This window comes from Barbatula barbatula (assembly GCF_947034865.1).
Source record: "Barbatula barbatula genome assembly, chromosome: 20".
NCBI classification, from domain to species: Eukaryota; Metazoa; Chordata; class Actinopteri; order Cypriniformes; family Nemacheilidae; genus Barbatula; species Barbatula barbatula.
The window spans coordinates 13,666,500-13,689,209 of NC_136783.1; the positions used below are offsets into that span (position 1 = coordinate 13,666,500).

The 22,710-nt window shown below is 37.8% G+C and overlaps 1 protein-coding gene across 2 annotated transcripts in view; it reads left to right on the forward strand.

Moving 5' to 3' along the window:
- Positions 1-18,433, forward strand: part of nfasca (neurofascin homolog (chicken) a) — a 45,760-nt gene extending 27,327 nt beyond the window's left edge. For both annotated transcript variants that reach the window (XM_079482895.1, XM_079482896.1), the window contains 9 exons: positions 38-108; positions 219-441; positions 522-637; positions 731-941; positions 1,065-1,184; positions 2,565-2,738; positions 11,942-12,070; positions 12,192-12,261; positions 16,346-18,433. In XM_079482895.1, the coding sequence (XP_079339021.1) occupies positions 38-108; positions 219-441; positions 522-637; positions 731-941; positions 1,065-1,184; positions 2,565-2,738; positions 11,942-12,070; positions 12,192-12,261; positions 16,346-16,574 (1,343 nt within the window). In that variant the 3' untranslated portion in view covers positions 16,575-18,433. The remainder of the gene's footprint in view (positions 1-37; positions 109-218; positions 442-521; positions 638-730; positions 942-1,064; positions 1,185-2,564; positions 2,739-11,941; positions 12,071-12,191; positions 12,262-16,345) is intronic.
- The last annotated feature ends 4,277 nt before the right edge of the window (positions 18,434-22,710 follow it).

The window sequence follows — 22,710 nt, forward strand, 5'->3', positions numbered from 1 at the left end:
GTCGACACATTTACTGACATGTAATGCTGCATTCCAGCTCCTGATGTGGTTCCAAGGGGTCTGAAAGGATGGGGAAGCAAGAAGAACAACATGGAGATCACCTGGCAGGTAAAAATAAATGAGACTGCGCATGCTGTTCATCCAGCATCCAATGCAAGAGCAAAGTCACGTCTGATACTGTGTGAATGCAGCACCTAATGAATCTGTACATTTCACAGCCCCTGCTGAACACAGAGAGAAATGGTCCGAACATGCAATATGTTCTCTGGTGGAGATTGAAAAACACAGATGAAGAATGGAACAACATTAACACTACTAAAACAAAGCACACTATCGATAATATAGACACCTACATTCCGTATGAAATCAAAATACAAGCGGCCAATGACTTCGGGCTTAGTCCGGCGTCTAATGTTGTCATTGGTTATTCTGGGGAAGACAGTAAGTACTAATGTATCACATCTAATCTGTCAAGGTATCTGTACTGTTTGGAGGTGCACTTACCCTTTTTGTGTCCTCAGAACCATCAGCTGAACCTACAAACCTCAGGGTGTCAAAGATCAACACCACCAAAGTAAACGTTCACTGGACCCCTGTGGACCCAAGCACTGTGAACGGAGAGTTTAAGGAATACAAGGTGAGCAGACAGTCATTAATACATTGTGCTTCTTTTTTAGAAAATGTTTTGTTCCTGATCCGATGACCGAACTAACTTGCATCTTTTCCGCAGTTGTACTACTGGAGGGAGGCCAGTCTGATTAAGGGCCTGAAAGTGAACCGGACAAAGCTGCACAAAGGTTTCTTCACAACGTCCGAACATCCCTCTGGCATCCTCACTGAACTCTATCCTTACAGCAAATACAAGATGCACATGGTCGTGGCTAACAGAGAGTTTGAGGGTCCACAAAGCAACACTGTGGAGTTTGAAACAAAGGAGGGAGGTATGAGTCACTATGCTCTGTTTTCGCCACATTGCTCAACATTTCATCATCATCAATATCAGATAGCAAATATGTGACGTTTGTGTTGAAAACATAATATGAATAGACCTAATCTTTTGATAGAGCCGGGCGCCCCAAAGTATTTCAAGATTCAGAAGCACACAGATGTGGTTCACCTGAAGTGGGATAAGCCCCTGGAACCAAATGGTATTCTGATTGGATACACGCTTCAGTATCACACAGGTGAGCACACCTTACACATCAAAAGAATAAAAGTATGTACAATGAACACTTATGGTGCTTTTCCACTGCATAGTATTGCACGGTACCGTGCGGTGCAGCTCACTTTTGGGGGGTTTTCCACTGGGTACAGTACCTAGTTCCTGATCCTTTTATAGGACCACCTCGGTTGAGGTTCCAAGAGAGAATCCGTACCAGCGTCATTGGATTTGCAACACATTTACTTACATTTTAATAAGTAATTTTGACATTTTGTTATATGCTTCGTGACAGTAATATAGAGATTGAGACCCTTAACGCAATGCTAAATGCTACACTAGCTTACCCTTGTGCACTGTCGAGCAAACCAAATTATCGTTGTTTGCTCTTTGCTGTAAGATTTCCCAAACTCTCTGTTATTTTAGTAGTATTTGGTTTTGCTGCCATCCGCCATACTCCTGTGTCGTGCATATGTTGCTGTCGCGTTCACATCGATGCTACGGTAGTAAAGGTGGCGAAACTATGACGATAAGTTTATAATCCCCACCCACTTTGAAGTGGTACTAAACTGCTGTGGATAAGCAAAATGAGCCGATGTGAAGTAAGCTGTACCGAGATGAGCCTTACTAAACCTGTCGGTACCATGCAGTGGAAAAGCGCCGTAAAAGTACTCTTAAAGGTACAGTTTGTGAAATGTATGCACACCAAAAATTGTGAATTGCAACCAACGGCTCCCTCCACACCCCTCCCTTTCAAAGCACTATGGTGGCTGACAAGGGACAAAGAGGTTATCACATTTTTGCTTCTTTGCCGAAGGAGATAACGTATTTATGAAACACACTCTGTAGAGCAGTTTGTCTGTTTAGGGCTATTGTAGGAACATAATGGTGAATTCCATTTAAGGGGCAGCGTGTTGTATGCAGATAGAAAATGCTCATTCTAATTTAATAAAACATAATGCATCATTATGTAGGGTCTTTATACACCTCTGAAGACCTCTGTGTCGTTTAAGTCCTTGTTGATAGAAACTGAAATATAATGTTTTGGCAACGTAATTGTGATTGTTGTGTCATTTTAATGCACCTGAAAACCATTAAATGGTCACGTGTCATTTTAAGTTAGACATACATAAATATCTCTTGGTCTGTTTTAAAGGACAGAAATTATTGACGTTGAACTTTTAAATGAAATAAAATAAATCCACGTTTCAAATTTGACAAGCAAATAATGTCAATACTGAATGTGATAAACTCACTTGTGGTCACAAGGACATTTGTATGAACATTGCGCAAAGGGGCTCATAGAAAAGTTAGTAAAGTTAGAAAATGTCTTGTATATTACATTAAAATTATGACTGACATTATTAGTTACAACATTTTGTTTACTCCGCATGTGCGTCTTCAGTAAATGGGACACAAGAGGGAGAGAGGAAGGTCCAGAGTTTCCCTCCCAACGTGACGGAGTACATGATGAACCTGCCTCACCGTTTCACAAGATACAAGTTCTACCTAGCGGCTCGTACACAGGTCGGCGCTGGAGAGGTGTACGCCGTAGAGTCGCCACATTTCACAAATGAAGGTCAGCAAATAAGTGTCACTGTTCTGTGTTTCTGTTAGTGAATCTGAGAGCAGAATCATTGGTCGGTCTTCTCTGTGTTGTCTGTGCCATCCCTGTTGTTCTCTTCCTAATACCTCCTTTCTCATTGGACACTGTTGTTTCCTGATGCTTTGTGGTGTCTTTAACTCTGTTTCTGTCTTAACTGCTTGATCTCTTCTGTTTCTTCTCTGACCTTCTCTCCTCTCTTCTTCACCTGTCTTGCTTGTGGTGTTGACTGAAGGCACCCCAGATACTGACTCTACAGTTGTAGGTAATGGGGGAATGGATGACCTGCCTGACCGTCTCTCACTTGCTCTGTTTCAGCTTTAGTCTCTGTCTGCCTCACATTCTTTCTCTGTCTTCCTTCAATATGCGACAGTGCAGTTGAGTGACTTGATCATATCTAATATATTATTGTATATTTATATCATATATAATATTCTGTGCAATCACTAGCACTCACACTAGCAATGTATATTTTGAACATTTGTAGATATAAAGATAAGTCATTGGTAATATAATATAGTATTAAACAATACATGAGGAATTACCGCTCTTCATAGGCACTTGTTTCCAATATATGGAAATGTATTATTGAATAGATTGTATTATATTTTCCGTTATATTCCCATATATTTTTGTTTCGTAAAGGCAAGTCTGTTTGGTGTAGGTGCTTCTAAAACACTCTTCACCTGTCACACATAAAAAAACACTGAAATATGCTGAACTGCACTGTCTACTGACGCCTGTCCCTCAGTGTTTCTCCGTCTGTCTGCTTGTCGGTCTGCCCTCCTTAATCATTGTGTGCTTTCAGGGATGGGCTTCACCTTCGCACTTTTGTGAAGTCACTGAATCTGCTCTCAGTATAGATGATTATAGTTTTGTGATGTTGGTTAAATGTTGCTATTGTGCCTTAAGAGACGCACAACTAATGGTTAAGGTAATGTTTAACTCTGCTTTAAGAAAAATATGATGTACGTGTACCTATTTCACCCCTAATCCCTGATTGCACCTTGCTACAGCAGCCCTGACATCACTTCCTGTCACATGCCTTGCTTGGCATATCTCAGCATGCTCGTCGCATCATTGATTTGAAACAATATAGTTCCATTTTCCTTCTGGTATTCAAAAATTGATTAGTAATAAATATTTTAAAACTTACATCTATTTTTTCACTATTAGAGCATAAATGAAAACATGATAATTAGTTTACAATTAAACGCAAAAGAAAGATTAAAAACCGATAGACTCAAAATGTAAAGACATTAGGAGAATCTTATCTGATCTGCGGAACATTGATATTGTATGATTGGAAACTTTTGTGTTAGTTAAATAATGATGCAGTATCCAGGTTAAAATGTTTGTTCCGTGTAGCATGTGAGGTGAAATGTCAAGTGAAGAGTCCTAAAACTAACTGAGCTTAATCAGGCACAGCTGCATAAAGAAACTTCTGTACTCTTTTTTATGAATACATGTTAAATCAGTTTGCCACGAATCACAAATAATTGCTTTGGCCATGCACGTCACCGCTTCTGCCTGTGTCCCCTTCATTTCCGCTTGCTTGAGGATTTAATTTGTTGTCAATCAAAAGGACACATACAGTACAGGTAAGAGCGCACCGTGCCGTTGGCTTGGTTGACTGGAAACCACACCCCTGCGCATAGGATTCACATCTTTTGGCATGGCCCTCTCTTGGTCTGGCAAACCGTATCGTGACCAAGCCTTATGGGGCTCTTTGACATGGGCTGGCTGGATTAACATTGGCTGGGGTTTTAATTGCTTTCATTTTTGCACGTCTGTCTTGGAAAAACGTGTTGTGGACACTGGTTATACATCGATTGTGTGAGATGGATGTTTGTGGAGTTGGTTGCTGTTGCTCTAGAAATGTTTCAAAGGTAAAATAACGTGTAATATATTCCAGCATCTGTTCTTGAATCTTTCTCTTCACCTTTCTACTAACTTAATCCACTGTGTGTTCTGATGGATTTCCCACATTCTCTGTTTTTTTTAGAGTTCTAAGAGTTTAGTATTCTTAAGCAGATGCCTCATGGGAATATAATACTGTGGCACAGTGGCTTGTAGAGGCACTGTTTTTCCTCAAGGTGGCGCACAACAGTCAGCTTTGAAATGACCATATCGTAGCCTGTGCAGGATCCTTGAACTTCTTGACATCTGTGTACCACACTTTCAGAAAGCATGTGTTAAAAAATAGTGTTATGGAATTTTAAATTAAAGTGTTAAATAAATAATGCTTTAGTTTTAACTAGACACAGGGATGTGTTCCGTTAAAAGTCCATTCAATAATATCTAGCTGCAAGGTTGCGAATTGGGTAATAAAAACAAAACGATTTATTGTGTAAGCTCTTTATACACCTCTGAAGACATAGCTATGTATTTTATATTGCATTTCTATCAATAGATCATCCCAAAAATGACACACAGGCTCTTAACATAACGGTTTTTATAGTACAATTATTGCTTGCAACATCCTGTTGTTTATTTAAACATTCAACATAATAAGAGATTTCACAAAACGACTTGAATTATTCATTTTGTTTTACATTAGAGGTGTCACAATATAACGACAATTATTGACAATAACCGTTATATAAAAAATTATTATTGATACTGAGTTAAGACTATATATAAAAGTAACAGTGGTTACAACCTCTTTCTTCACTCATTTTATGTGTCATTGTAAGAGAAAACACAAAATTACAAGATTAATTTGTCATTATCTGTTTATTAAATTAAGTATTACAATGTATATTTTGCGATAGTATAAAGATCAAGAATTATTTTGGGTACGGTAACAATGTGGTCAAAATCATGACAGCCATATTTTGCATATTTTTCCATATTTCGCACTTCATTTTTTTGCTGAAAAGGGAATTGTGGGATTTCCATTAAACATCTCATTCTCACAGATGGTTTGTCTCTCTGGTGTCTAACCCTAGAATCTCCACCTAAACTTGTGTGTTTTCTTCCTCTCTCAGCGGTTAACTTTACAGATGCCTTGATGTTCGAAACCCCTCCCCCTCCCCTTTCCACTGTCCCAGTCCCAGAAATACTTACCCCAGAAGCAGCCACATCTGCCCCTACAACTGCTGTTCCACCTAAACCAACAACAACTCCCACTACCACTACTACAACTGCAGCTTCCACTACAGTTGCTCCAGTTCAACCTCTTTCTCCCAAAACTGTGGACTGGAAACTGCTGGGTATCTGATATCATCACTGTGTGCATTGAAATAACTTAGTAGATGAAATCAGCAGAGAAGCGTTCAGATCAGATTGTTCACATGACACGTATTATATATGTTCACTCAGTTAGCCATCCAGTTAGGACAGGGGCGTGATTGATGTTCATAACAGTCAGATTACACAGAATTAGTATGGACATTTACTTTAAGAATAGCTTGATGTCTCGCAGTGGTGAAGGCAAAAGAAATATACGTTTGAAAGCATATGTAACCTTACCGTTCTGTGCATCGAAAATGTTTAAGTGTACTCCTCTCCCACTTGTTCTGCATAGCCCCGAATGTAAAGATCTGGAATGTGACCGTGGATGTTAACAGTGACCATGCTAATGTCAGCTGGAAGCACAACTTCTCCGTTGACAGCAGCGTGTTTGTGATAGAGTACACGCCGGAGAATAAGAGCCAGACGCATCTACCGAGAGCTGGTAAAGCACCTGCTGGAGACCCAAATCATCCGCTCGTACTGCGTTTCTTTGGGCCTTCATTTGTCTTACAAACATTACAGGGAGCTTGTTTTTATTTGAATGGGAGATATTGTAAATGTTATTTTCAATTGGTTTACGTTTATGATATTTCCCTGCTTTGATTCCCTGTAATGTTTAAAGCATTTTTATATTCTGGAAACATAAAGTAGCGAGGCAGTCAGCCTGTTACTCACTGATGGATAATAATGTGGAGATGCGTTTGCTTTGTGTCATCAGCGGTCATGCATGTTCCCTTTAGGAAGCTCTGTTTTTCACTGGTGGCTTGGAACAGGGAGAGGTTCGACTAAATCTATGAGGGGGAGAGAGGACTCGGGCTGAATTAGTCAACAACCAAGATCTGCACATTTTACTCTAATTGGGCCTCTGAGAATTTTGCTCCGTAAAGTAATAACTGAATTCAGCAGTCCGGTCGTATGGTTCATAGAGTGCTGTTCTCACTACAGAACCATTAGCTCCGTTTTCCAGTAAAAACCCTTCAAACAATGAAAATTGACTTGATACCTAAGGCTTAAAAAAGATTAAAGGGATTTTCAGATCTTCCGGTAACACTTTTGAATAAGGTTGGATTTGTTTTTATTAATACATTAGCTAACATGAACTTAAGCAATACTTCTACAGCATTTATTAATCTTAGTTTATGTTCATTTCAACATTAAATATTTTTTTTAATTAAACTTTGAAGCACTTTTTGGAGCATCAAAATCTCATCCTGCATTCACTCCCATTCTAAAGCTTGGAAGAGCCAGCATACGTGCTATTAAAACTCCGACTGCATTATTCTTAAAAAAAGAGTCATATACAAATAGAATTCATTTCAGGGCAAACATATTCTTTGGGTGAAATATCCCTTTAACATTAGTTTACGCACATATGAACCAATATTGACATTGAAGGGAGCGTTCACCCAAAAATGAAAATTCTGTCATCCTTTACTCGCCCTCTTGGCGTTTCAAACCTGTATGACTTTCTTGCTTTTTGCAAATAAAAAAAAAGATACTCGATGAAAACTGGTAACCAAACAGGGCCATCGCCCATTTACTTCTACTGTATTGTATGGACAAAACCAATGCAAGTGAATGGGTGCAGATTGACAACATTCTTAAAAATGTGTTCTTTGAAAGAAAGAAAGAAAGAAAGAAAGAAAGAAAGAAAGTCAAGACAGGTTTAAAATGACATGAGGGTGGGTAAATAATGACAGGATTTTCATTTTCGGGTTTCACTTTAACTAACATTATTAATAAATGCTGAAAAACTATATGGTTTACTTTTACTTCATGTTAGCTAATACAACCATGATGTAAAGTGTTACCGATTTTCCTTTATTTAAATGCGTTTCATTCATCATTAAGACAGAATGAATGATAGGCTCAAATTCACTTTCTCAACTTCCCTTCTCAATCTTGTTTTTCACATAGCTAGATATTGTTACTGGACAACAAGACAGCAATAATAATCAAGAAAATTATTTTGTGAAAACAAGAAAAAATGTTTAGCCGTAGTATGACGGTAGGTTTACGTACGTTTCTTTGGTATGCACTGAAGGACAGTACCTGACAAATAAAGTTTGTTGTGCCTGTGCATGTACGTGTATGAGCTAGCTCCAGCATGAAAATCTATGTATGTTGCTAATACACAACTGCCGTTCTACTACAGCGTTTACCACACAAAACTCTCTCTCTCTCATATTCCATCTTGCTCGATCTCTCTCACTTGCTGTTTTGTCCTTGAGCTATCTGTTTAGCTTATAAGATGTGATTGCTCACTCTCAATCCTTGCCATTGGCTTCCCAGCAACACACTTTGTCTGGCTGCCCACTGCTGCTCGGCTCATAGTTCATATTGGCCACCATTGTTGCATCCCATATGCTGGCAGCCCTGGCATATCTGATTGACGCCCCTTGGGCTTTTGTTTCTTTTTATCTGGGGTGGAAATGTTTTAGAGAGAGCGAGGATAATAGCGGGGTTAATGTTACACGCTCAAGGTCTCCTCCAGGGCAGAGTCACCTTGAAGTGTACTGTATATGCTGATGTAATAGCCTACCAGGGCAGTGTAACTGTATCAGCAGGGATCTGGTTTTAATTCAAGATGTGCATATGGGCTGTGAACCCATTTGTTTAACACTAAGAAGCACTGTGCTGGATATCGAGGATAGCCCTGGGTGAGGGGTTAAATCAAGCTCGCCAAATGTGGAAATGGATTTGCTTGTATAATTTCCTCCCTTGTCTTGCTGTTCCCTATTCGCTCATCATGTTGTGTCAAATCTGTGGCGGTTGCATGCAGTGTGTGTGTGGCATGGTGATCTCTGCCTAAATGAGATGGGGTTGATCTATCCCCATTAGAATTTAATAACATTCAAGAGTCATCATTTACAACTATAATTAGCAGTAATTCACTTCATATATGTAATGTGGGAATTAATGTAGTTTTAATAATGCACATGCTAATAGCTCCTGCGCGGTACAAAAAAAGAAAAATCATTTTTATTTTAATGTATGCTTAAAACAGGGAAAACCAATGGGGTAGGAAATATATGAATTAGTTAGATTTTTTTTTCCCCCGTTGTTTTGGAGATAATACTAATTTAATTATAATAATAATGGTATGTATGCAATAATTGTATTCATTATTTTTATAGTTTGTTAAACTAGGAAACAAGACTTATTGTCTTAGGTCACTTTGCTTCTCTAAATGCATATTTTTTTACATTTTATTTTTACTGGAAAGAAAATAAACTTTGATTAAGTACTTACTGTAATAAAGTGGTAAAACTTCCGGTTTATTTTTCTTACCCCATCGGCATATACAATATTTCTGGTTGTTTTAAGCATAAACTTACTAAATTGAGTTTTTTAGACTTTTCCGTTTTTAGATATTTGTAGCAAAACACTGATACAGTGCCAGATTATATTACAGTACATGCCATATTCACCTGTAGATTTCTGTTCATGTAAGCACAGTTGCACCTTCAAACTCCACTTTCGACTCTTCACTGCATATTTTATTGTTGAATGGCTGAGGCTGCATATGGTCACATTTTGCATATGTCGAGTTTCCAGTCTTTTCTTTTCCTTAAGCTCATGCCAACCCATGAGTTGCATGATGCATGATGTCTTAGGAACAACATTGAACCTCATTGGAACATTGCGTTCTGTGGTGTGTCTCTCTGCTTTTGAGCTTCCTCAGAGATAAAATGAGGTCTATGGATAACTGAGACAAGGTGCACCTCCCTCCACTCTAATCTTTGCCTCATTATAGCAAACGGTGTGAAACATTAGGGAGCAACTTAACATCAAAGCTTTTAACAGGCGCCATGAGGCATGCAATGCCCCTTATACACCGCTGCAAGACTTTGATGTGTGCTGAGCAAAGACTTTCTAGTATTCTTGCCCCGGCATCATTTTCTATCTCCTCAAAGTATTCTTTCCACAAATTGCCTCTTGAGAATTTTTCAACATGGCCTGTGGATGTCTGTCACCTAGATTTGGAGTTGGAGGGATGCATCAAATGAACTCTGTTAACAAAACATGACCCGCTATCTTGTGGAAGAGGCCTGTAGCTGTTCTGTGGGTCAGTCTTTCTCTTTGATGGACACCTCTCTTGTGTCTCTCCTGAAGGTAATGGTATAATGAAAAGCTTTCAAGTAAACCGCGGCCCTCCCATTAAGCTGTCCGGGCTGTTGGACGGGGTCAAGTATCGGTTGCGGGTGTATTCTCACGAGCACCACTCCATCAGCAGTGACTATGTCACGTTCGAGACAGGTGAGGGGTGGCCGAGATGCAAGAAAGGACTAAGAAAAAGGGCTCAAGCATTTGAATTAGAAAAAACTATGATAAAGTGTATGCAACTGTATTTCGTTATGTTTTTATTTATCGATTTCTGGGTTTCTGTAACTGGTGCCACCAATACCAGGGTCATGGGTTTGATTGAGGGAATGTGCAGATACACTGAATGCATTCCCTGGTGAAAAGACCAGATCTGATCAGTTAGCAGGTTCATTTCTGCTGTATTTGTTTTTTTCTGGTCTGGTTGGTGACGCCGGTAGGATGACATGGTCTTTTTAATGATGTTTCTCAAACAAGTTAGTCTTTCTGGTTATCTTACAAGAAAACCAGGTCTTTTCAGCTGGGTTATAAATCACAGTGTAATAAATGTAAGCGTTGGGGAGAATGTGATGCTTGGTAAAATGGTTTTTCGAGCCTTATCTATTGTATATATTGTCATTGCTCATTGTAGATCCATGAGCAGACTGTTATTTTTCTAGCAGCAGCTGTCTTTACACGATGTGTGCCTCAGGTGTGGTGAGCAAGATGAAAACTCACAGCGTTTTCTGCTCAAGAAGATATTAATCCTCAACATGATAAGGACCTTTCATACTATACTTCATACATATAAATGGCATTTGGGAGGTTTCTCATATGGAAGAGCTCAAAATAATCCAAACCGTCACCTTTATGGTTTGCTCCTATCCTTGATAGGATAGTTTAAATAAACCTGAAAAATACAGCTAGACCACACTGTCTAAATTCCATAAATGGCTACCAGACACATCTATTAGTGTAGAGTGTGGTATTAAAAAGTATTTGTGGTTAAACCAACCTGCTAGCTTTACTTGGTCTTATTTTTTTTATTTTAATTTATCGGATTACTCTGAAGATAGACTGTCATGTGCTTTGATGCTCTTATCAGAGATCAAGGATGGGTAATTCAAATTCAGATTCAATGTTCTCAATGTATTTTTGATAAAGGATGTTTGTCTGATTTCTTCTACCGTGCCATCTGGTGAAAGTCAGTGAGATTTATTGTGGTCTCATTTGGTGTTACATTAGTTCAGTTATTGTTCTTCTAATGCAATGGATCAAACAGAAAGAAAAAGTTCTTAATGTGTGAGATAATAGTGGTGTAATGATACACCGAAATGGATTGATACATCGATCAAATGTCTGACGGTGTGGTGTATCGATTCTACACTAACAAAATGAAAACCGGTTTCACATTTTTGCCCCAAAACCTGAAAAACTTTATTGACTTTTGTCAACACAAATCAGTCATTAGACTCTTGATTTTACCCCATTGTTTTTTCTATTATTTGTATTTAATGTGTTCAAATTGTGATACAGAACGTGCAATTTTTACAGAGTTGAATAAAAATATTTTAAGTGTAACAGGTTGCGCAAAATAGGCACATAGTATCATAATATGAAGAAACATACCCCTGTATCGAATCATAATCGGATTACAATTTTTTTAAGGTGTCATATAGCTGAGAATATGAGAATTGATATCATATCGTACCGTAGACAACACGTCTGATGTACATCCATATAAGATCTAATAGGAGTTGATTTCTCTACCGTTGTTTATGGATGCATCATCAAACATTTTATTTTCTACCTCTCCTTTTCTCCCGCTCTCTTCCGTGTGTTTGTTTGCTGGTTATTAGCCTACAAGGAGTCTGAAGACATCGCTACTCAGGGCTGGTTTATTGGGCTCATGTGTGCCGTCGCTCTGTTGGTACTGATCTTGCTCATTGTCTGTTTCATCAAGAGGAGTCGTGGAGGTAAATACAGAGGTAAAATCCAGTCGTTGACAGTACAATTTATTCTGTCTGCTGTATGCGAATTTTTCTTGTGTTGCATGTGAGTAGCACCTCAGGTGCACGATTGACTGCTGATGTTTATGTTTTTCTTTAGTGAGCGAAAAGAAAGACCTCCCATTAGATGCTGTCGACCATAAAGACCAAGATGGATCATTTGACTATCAGTAAGTTTGTAGTATTGATCACGTTTTACAGAAATTATGATAGACAGCTAAAGGTATTCAGTTAATGAAAAAGGACTTGAATGTTCCTTTTAGAGGTCTTTATATGCAGTCTTTGCTATGGATGATGCTGTACCGATGCTTATTTCGTTTTACCTATTACAGGTCCCGAAAGTAGCTCTTACCCTGCAGAGGGCAATGGGTCTTTCTCATTCTAAGCAAGCGTAACAACTAACCAAACAAATGCTATATAACAATTTAAAACAAAAAAATGTATCTTCTCACATAATGCTGTTAGTTTCCTTAAGCTCAGAATGATGCATTAGTGTCTCAGGTCATTTTAGGTACCATGGAGTTAAAAATTCTCCATTGTGCACATTTGTAAAACTACCCTGGCCTTACCAACACCAGCTACTGTAGTGTAAATATGGCCTCTGTGTACAATTCTACGTCAACTACCCAAACCAGAGATGGAAGAAGAAACCTCACCTTGTTTTTAAACAGAAAAACAAGACTTCACCCTTAAGTCGTTCAAACTTCCTTCTGTGGAACACAAAATAAGATATTTTGAGAAATGACTCAGCGGTTTTGTGTCCACACAATGGAAGTTAATGGTGTTGTTTGGTTACCAACATTCTTCAAAACATCATCTTTTGTGTTCTGCAGAAGGATGAAAGTCATACAGGTTTCGATGACATGAGGGTGAATAAATGATGACAGAAATTTTTATTTTTGGATGTGCTATCCCTTGGTGTTGGTGTTTCATAGGGCAGTGTGAACCTGTGACAGAAGTGACAGATCTTTCGTTGGCATTAGGGGCCTTTGTTAGTTTTATTGCATAAACTCATCTTTTATTAGTATTATAGATTTAAAGAAAGTGTCTAGGTTGACTAAAATCATTACATTACTTTAAAGTGTGAAGAGACACTAACTCAGATGTCTGAAAATCCAGTTTTTAACCAGGACTAGAATTTTGTGTCTGGAACAAGTGTCTGTGTACCATAAAAAACAAGATAAATAATATTTAATCTGACAAACATTAAAAAAGAAGAATTTAAAAAGAAGTTAACCAAAATAGCAGGCAGCTACTTTTAATATTAGCTAACTAATATTGTAACAAACTACTTAGCCAGTTACCTTTACAGTCAGCTACAATGGTAGCGTGACTTTATTTGTCTACATTAGCTTGTAGCTTTGCAAGTTACAGTTTTGACAATTCTTTCTCAGTTTCTTTAAGATTGTACCTGAGATAATACTCGATATGTCTGTAACTCTTGCTTTTGATTGACCCTTATACTGTGTATGTCTAACACGGCACTAACACATTTTACAACTACCAGTTAATTAAAAACTATACATCATTGGTTGTGTCACTAAGCAATTTCGTGTTTAACAGCTGTGTGATTATATTTAATGGTGTGTTTTGAGTCCTAATACAGTATTTCATCAAACACTTTGGCTTAGCCATGCTAACGTCTAAGCCCTCCCTTTCCATTTACACCGCTTTAGTTTATCTCCATTAACATGCGAATGATGTGATCAACATCTTCCTGTACGTTTCTGTTCCCCCCTCTTTCAAATGGCGGCTGGGTTGATAAGGAACGAGAACAGGTATTTGGTTTTAGCACATCATCTGAGCCTGAGCATGTCATTGGTTACATTGTGGATGACAAGGCAGGAAGTAAAGAAGAGTAATCAAGCTCTTCAAAGGTGTTAAACATATTGGTCCCTCAACATCAGTAGTTTTGGAGAACTGAACACATCGTGTCCTGACCAAACACAAAGCATATAAATAAGAATTGATGGACACTAAATGACAAAATGCAGTGTTTAATGATCAATTATTTGTACTTCAGCTAGAAGCTTGGCACTGTTTTGTATGCAGTGTAATGATGTCATGCCAAAACTCTGTTATAAGGTTAACAAAAAAGACATCTCTGAGAGTGAATTGGAAATAACAAACACTTTCACCTAAAATAAGATGTCAAATACTTGTTATATTACCTCTCCGTAAAACAAAATGATAAGAGTTCGTTTCTAAAAGTGAACATTTTTAAAATAGAGTATTGTGGTGTCACTGTTGAAAAGTTGTAGAGGGACGAAGGTTCTTTCTATTAAGGTTTAACACCCTTGAAATGCTGTTTAATGAAAATCGCGGTGCGCATTATTTAAAGATGGCGAACCATTCTCAAATGCACAAATACAATGCATGAAACATGGAAATGATTTGTCTTTGGTGAGAGAAACGCAGTTGAGATACAAGTTTGCATGCAAGAATGTGGTTAGCCATGTCTAAGATTTTTTCTTCAGATGTTCAGTGATTCTAACAACAGGTTTGGTATTCTTAAATGCATTTCTTACCATCTCAGACAAGAGAATGCTTCTGCAGATTAAAGCCATTGGGTTTGTCAGTAATCTATATTCAATCATTTTCAATAGGATGTTTCATCTAGAAAATAAACAATATGCTAATAACAGATTACATGCTCAAGGCTGTTTACCAGTTATGATGTTCAATGCATTGTTTTTTCTGTTATTAGTTTAAAGTGCCACTTTGATGAGACAATGTTTTGATCTTTTTTTCTTACCTTTTCTTCTTTCACCATTGTTATTCTTGGGTGTTTTCCATTCCTGTTGGTCCAATGAAGGTCTGTTGACAGGGAAAGGGAAAGGTATGGAGGAGAGGCACTCATTTCATCTGGCTTTGGAAATCTTAATAATCAACTAAAGCATTTGCTTTTCCTTTTTGATCTTAATCGATGAATAAACGTCCTTCTCTTTTATTTATGATTAATATGTGCAGTATTTATAATGAATGATTGACATAATAAAAAGTCCTAGTCTCATTTTCATTACCTCTCATTTAAACATGATTCATAATTCCGTTAGATTGTTGCATAATATGGTATTCACTAACTTAACAATTTATTTATTTTCTCATCATTTTACACTAAACATAACTATGACGAATTTTTGCCAAACAATAATATATATTATCACATACACCATCAAAAGTTATATGAAGGTAATATATAGGTTTGCTTACCCTTTACTAAAGATTTTTAAAGATGGTGATATTGATTGTGAGGATAGATTGATCGATTAAATCAAAAATGATTCTCATTGTCACTTGGGCTACTTGGAACTCAGCGGTGTGTGCGTGCCAATAAGGAAATTAGATTCATTGAATGTTCCTTATTGACTCTAAAGATAAATAAACTGATGTAATATTCCAGTTGCCACGGTGCATGCAGACGACCGTGCCACCTGGTGCTATAATACTACTTATGTTTCATCGACACGATTTTATTGCAGAGAAGTGCTTTGTTTATATTTATTAAGAGGATATATGAGGTTGATGAAAGCATTTTTATGATCCCAGAAATGGATAAGAGCATGTTGCCCGGGTGTAAACCATATTTTGTGATTGTGTATTTACAATATAACATAAAACAAAGATGTGTCTCCATTCGGACATAAAGATTTTTAAGATCTGTTGCATTGCTTTTTTGATTCCGCTGTGCCTGGTGCCCCTTAGTTGTCATAGGACCCCACGTTCCTCATGCATGATTGTTTTACCCTCCAAAGAGGTCTGTTTAAAGCCAGAAGCATGTTTTTGATATGTAAAGCACAGGAGCTGAAATATGTACCTGTTATTTCTGTAGCCTACAGTAACTGTTTATTTACAGACGCAACAAAATGTATAGAATATCAAGAGTGTAAGAAGAGTTTCTGGGTTTTTTGGTTTTGCTGTTGTGACTTCTTTTCTCAGAAGTGTGTGTAAGAAGTTTTTCACATTATGGTTGAGATAGGATTTTGATGCACAAAACTGTCAAGGACAACTTTGGAAATCTTCTCATTAAAGTTAGATGCAGAATGTCTGAAAAACAAGAATTTGACACTTGGTATTTTTAGCCGGGTTTCTTCTTCATTCTGACGCCCCAAAATCACAGACGACCTTGAGGGAGACAAGAGAATTTCAACATTTCAAATTTGAAGTCCTCTCAGTTCACGGCCCCTATTATCGCAGCTTGTTATTTTCCAACAATAATCAAACTGTAACTCTCGTTTCTCTTCCGTCCAACAGCAGTGATGAGGACAACAAGCCTCTGCAGGGCAGCCAGACCTCTCTGGATGGGAACGTGAAGGAGAGCGATGACAGTCTTGTAGATTATGGTGAAGGAGGGGACGGTCAGTTCAATGAGGACGGCTCTTTCATTGGCCAATACACAGTTAAGAAGGACAAAGAGGAAACGGAGGGAAACGAAAGCTCAGAGGCCACGTCACCTGTTAATGCCATCTACTCTCTGGCGTAGCACCTCGAGCCGGCGACGGCTCTACCAGCAGGCCGGAGGGTGCCACTACGCACTAAAATAATATATATACAGAGAGAGTTATGAAAAAGTATTCATATTCAAAGCACTGGAGTGCATGATCCTAAACAAGGTATGGGGAAGTGAAGAAGAGAAACACAGTTGAACTGTGAGCATCACCTGTGTCCCCATGCCCATCTCCCCAGCCCCCCAACACACATACACAAACTTTTCGTGTTACGGGGTTGAAACCTGGAACTTACAAGCATCTCGTGTGGCTTATGTTCAACTTTCTTATTTTTAAAGTTTCAAATCTGCCCCTCCCTTCTATTTACTGTAGCTAGCATCAAAGAAATGGAAACACAAGCACCGGTTCTGTCACATTTCAAGTGTGGTTCGACCCAACTGCAGAAGCAAATACGTTTATCATATTGATATTCCCGCAGTGAATGTTTTTTTCACAGCTGATAGATGCGTCCAAACACATGAATTGTCTATACAGTGCTGGCACAGGTTGCTGTGCTATACAAAGCTATGCACTATGTATTATCACATCTTGCTTTTGGGATGAAATCGGACGTCTCATGTTTCCTTTTTTATGTTGACTTTGCAAAAAAAAGCTATATTCCTGCGTATGCGACTGGACTGATATCATGCTTTCAATTGCCATTGAAGTTTGTTTATATATTTTCACTGGCTGCAACTATAAAAGGCCACCAATATTTATAGGCTGAGGTTTAGATGGCACCACTTGTAAATGACGATAAAAAGACATTATTTTCAAGCATGGTAGTATTTTAGCGCAAAGGACAATGGAGAGTTCGTAATAAGAGTCAAATCTCTTAATAAATACGCAATGATATATTCATTTTTTTTATAAAACATGCTTTATATAGTCCTCAAGGAGAATTATGATGATGATGAAAATAGGTCACATTTGTTTTTTTTTCGTTGTTTTTTTCACTTATCTTGGTGAAGATCTTGGTTACAGAATAAGTTTGTTCAAGGAGTCGAAGACCATTTGGGGTGCATCAATACATTGGTGGGGTGAAAGGCTTTTGGGGCAGACATAAATAACTGAACAGTCATCAACCGAACCGTCCATTTGACCTGAAATAAGCCCATCAGTTTCTTTCTCAAAGAAGAAGGAAAGTGTAGCCGCAGTCTACAGGATAAAGTCTCGAGTCCTTCATCTAGTGCTGCGTTGTCTTTGTTTAGAGCGTGACGGAGAAGTTTAGTGCCACTCACAGTTTGTTCTCGGTTATTTCGTGGTCTCACAGTACTATCATTCATTTTTCTTCTGCACTGCTGAATTTTTCAGTTCCTTTCTTTCAGAGGCCTTCAACAGTGGGATCCATAAGTCTGAGAAAACAAAAATAGCCAAACATTTAGTGAATAAAGCATAGCAATTATGTTGAGAGATGTTTAAAACTGTGCCCTGTTTCTGCATGGCTGACAAATTGGTGAAATGCATTCAGTATCATTTCTGGGATAAATGTATTATCATAAAATACAATATATAATACATTTCTAATAATGTAAAAAAAATTCATACACCCTTCTCACTCATATTCCATTTTAAATCAATATCATTTAAAATATATTTAAATTGGAAATGAATCAGAATGGAAGTGTTTTCAGTAGTCGTCCCAATCTTTTGGATACCACTTTATATTTATTTTATTTATGGAAATAATAGGGACTAATATATTAATAATTTATTGATGACTGTACATTCAGTTGTAATAGCTAATGTGGCTGATTTTAGCACATTGTGAAAGCGTCTCTGTGTACAGTAGGAATACTTCAGAGATCATGTTAAATAATGAAATGTAATGTCACCATTAAAGGGGCTATGTCTTATTTGTTATTTGTGCTGCTCTTTTTAGTATTACTATTGTTGTATCACCGCTGTTGTGTTCATATATTCGAATTTATTTAATGTAACTTAAAATAACAACAATGAAGATATTGTGTATTTATTTTTCTCATATAGGGCCTCAGTCTTGTAATCATCTATGTAAATAATCATTTGGTTTGGTTTTTACAGTTTTACTGAACTACAGTATCTGAATCTATAATAATAATTCATAATAAAAATGCTTTTGGTGCATCCCAAAATGACAGACTCCATGCACAGGTTTGAATTCGGGTTTAGCCAGATGGATTTGGGGTCTTTAAATTATATTTTAATGATTTTTGTGTCATGTCATTTTTGTTGGGTCATGTAGGTGACATAATGAACCTCTTTAAAAAGATCCAGGTTTGTCACTAACAACCTGATTTCAAGCACCTGGCAGGCACCTAGTGATGATGTAAATAGCAAATGCTGTAGAATTGTACCATTGTAGCATACCGAGGACAAAACAAGCTTTTTGTACTTTTGAACTGTGTTACAGAGAAGAAATGGTTTGTCATTTCCTGTTCATGTATTATTGCACCAGTCTCCCATAATGCCTTTCGCCTCTGACACATCTAGGCCAAGCAGATCACGTGACTGCTCTTTGAAAAGGACTGAGCATCAGGTCCTAACGTCCTGATAGAGCTGTGATGCCCAGTACAATGCCTTCAAATTAAAGACAAATGTGTTTTTGAAATCCCTGGGACCGCTCATTCATTTTGTTTTTTCCAATACCTCGAAGGAATACTCTCCTCGTTTGCCTTTTGACGTTTTGTTTTCTGCACAATAGGTACCAACTTTAGCAGTTCATGTAGCTAGTTACTGTACATGCAGAGATGACACACTTTGGTCATTTTGTAACCGGTGGGAACCTTTGTTGTTTTACTTTGGCTTAAACGCCTACAGCTACTCTTATCATCTTCACAAATTGTCGAACTGCTAAAGTATCAACTATATATTCAGTTTTTTTCTAATGTTATATTATTTGTGAGCTTAATAACTGGCAACATGCTTAATCAACAGTAGTCACCATACAACAAGAATGACAATACAACAACCGTCACTTTTCAAATACTACAGAACAAGTACACACATGTATGACAGTTGTTATTATCTTATAAAGTCATTTTTAACCAGCTGTCCACCAGAGCCGGTTTATAAATGGCTTATCGGGCAGGTTAACAGTGTTCTTCTGTAAATCTGGCTAGAGAGAAATGGCCAGTCATTTTGTTCACCATGTATGCATTTATGATAAGATGCTGCATCTTATCTGCTCGAGACGCCTTTCTTTAAAGTAAAGCTGTGTCAGTTTCTCAAGCTCCTGATCTGTCATCGCCTCTGATTATTCCTCTTGTGCTTCAATAAATAAGTTTGCCCGTGTCGACAGCCAAGAATTGTTGAATTTGGTTTGCAAACTTTCGCTCTTATCCTTCATTTTAATATGCGTGTCTTGTAAGGATAGTTAACCCAACAAATACAAATTCGTTCATTATTTACTATCCCCTCTTGTCATTTCAAACCTGTTTCTTTTTCCACAGGACATAAAATAAGATATTTTGAAGAAAATGTTGACTGGCCCCAATGACTTGCATTGGTTTTGTGTCTATATAATATAAGCTTTTCATTCAGCCCCATACCTTCTGTGAAATACAAAAGAAGATATTTTGAGAAATGTGTCAGTTTTGTGTCCACACAATGCCAGTCATTGGGAGCCAATATTGTCTGCTTATCAGCATTCTTCAAAAGATCTTCTTTTGTGTTCTGTAGAAACAAGTGAGTCAGTACAGGTTTGCAATAACACAAGGATGAGTAAAGTACTAGTCAAATATGTTATTCATAATTGGGCAGGCTTAACACTATAAAATACATCAATATATACATTTCAATTTCGATCTCTGTTTATCACTCTGACAGATAGTAAAGTGCTTGACCCTTGATGCACAGTTTAGATCAACATTCACAGATACACATTTAGTTCTTCCCATTGATTTTCCCACATCCGGATGTTCATAATGACCTGCACAGCTTAATGTGGCCGATAAGACTTCAGTCTTTAACTCGCATGGTAGCACAAAAAAGCAAGTGAAATTAATAACGTCCCTCTGACGATAAATCCGCTGTGGACCCGGGAAAGAGTGCACAACAGCCATATTTTATTTAGTAGAGATGAATACATTTTGCCTTGACCCCTCTGGGACTGGTAAATATTAATGCTCTCTGCCTTCCGCCGTCTAAGGCCTTTTCAACACCTGTCACATATATCTCCCACAGACACCATTAGATAAAATATCCATAGCCTGTGCTAAAAACCAGCCCGGTGTTTTCCGTACTAGATAGGTTTCTGTAATTACTTTCATAAATAAACAGAGTTAGGGTAGGTTCTTAATGTAGGTGCCATTGACAAACATCCTTCTCCAATGATTAATGAGAAAGAGATGCACAACATTAAAGCCAAATTGGGTTTAATTAAGTCTGTTGTTAAGTACCGGGAACAGCTTTGTTAGTTTATGCAGTGTTTAAGCTGACAGCAGTGCATGCATATATGTCAATCACAGGAGCTTCAATTTAAAGGTCCAGTGTGTGAGGATCTATGGACAGAAATGCAATATAATGCTTATGTCTTCAGAGGTGTATGATGATCTTATAGAGAATGTGAAGCTGATGTCACGCCCCATGTTGCAGTGGCGCCGCCATCTTTGGAGGTTAATACTCCACTGCTATTCTTTTTTTGATATGTACCGTTACTTGTTTTGTTTGATATATGGAGAAAGAACCCTGGACTTTTCCTGAACGACTCTGCATAATGCTATTGCAGTTTTGAACACAGCAAGACCAACCTACCATAGTTATATTTTCGAATCAAACAAGAAAAGCAAAACACTGCATTGAACCCGCTAGCAGCCATCCTCCCAAGATGGGGCAACGTACAACGTGGCGTTGATTAACAAGCTCTATATTACGAAGATTTTGTATTACCTTTGATTGAGCTATTTCTATCTACATATACTGCAGGACCCTTACGTGGAATTCGCCATGTTGTTTCTACAGTAGCCCTAGACGGACAAACTGCGTTGCAGAGCGCGTTTCGTATGTTATATCCATGGAAAAGTTGACGACATCTTAGTTCTGTGTCAGCCACCGAAGTGCTTTGAAAGGGAGGGGTGGAGTAAATCGTCGTTCGCAATTTGCAACCTCACCACTAGATACTAAACAAACAAAATACTCAGATCTACAATCGCTGAATTTAAGGGAGTTATCGAAGAATTGTACATGCCTTCTGTATGTTTCGATTAAGGGAAAACAGGAACAGGATAAACAGACAAATGCTCCTGTGACATCAACTAATGCCAGGTGTCACATTGCAACCTGTCCCGAACCTCCAACCACATTTAATCTTCCAGAGTGCTTCTACACAGCCACTCCCTAATTTATTTTTCACTCCATTATGGGTTTGGACTTCATAGCCAATTTCATAGCCAAAAACCTGATTGATGGTCCTCCGTGTCCATTTTTACTCATTTTGCCAACCCGCAAATGGTATTGCTGTGGCATAGTGTGCAAAGCTCTAGGGAGATTTACAATGGAACTTAATTGAAACACAACAATGGAATTGAATTGAAGAGCTTGAATCAGAATGAAAACCTCTCATTGTGTCAGACTGAATGAATATTCATGACTATTGTTGCAAAGGCAAACATGTCATATTCAGTGTAGGGCATTAAATGTAACAGAATCAAGAAACAATTAAAAAACGCAATATTGTTTGACCACGAACGTCAAACTAAATGAAGTTTACAGCCCTGCATGAAAGATACAAATATATTAAGAATTATGTGAATAGAACTTGACATGTCATTGTGATCTCCATATAGAAGACATGCAACACCAAGCTTAAGACTTACTTACATAGCATTGCACTTATCTACTTTAATGGTCGCTAAACCCATTTGTGTATATTGATTATTATCTGTCATAGAACCATAATTCACATTGGACATGACTGTCCTCTCTATAACATTAGCTCTCTGCTTTATAAGAGCAATAAAATCACATATTGCACAGTAGACCATCTTGTAGAAAGTCTGGAGAAAATCTGCTCCTACTGTAAATGCATGAATATTGTGCATATTATGTTGTAGGTTTTTGTTTGACTTAGTTGTATAGTTTAGATTTTCTGTAATTGTGTTTTTCTAACTCATAAGCTGCTTGACTGAGCTTCTGTCGTGGTGAAAAGTATTT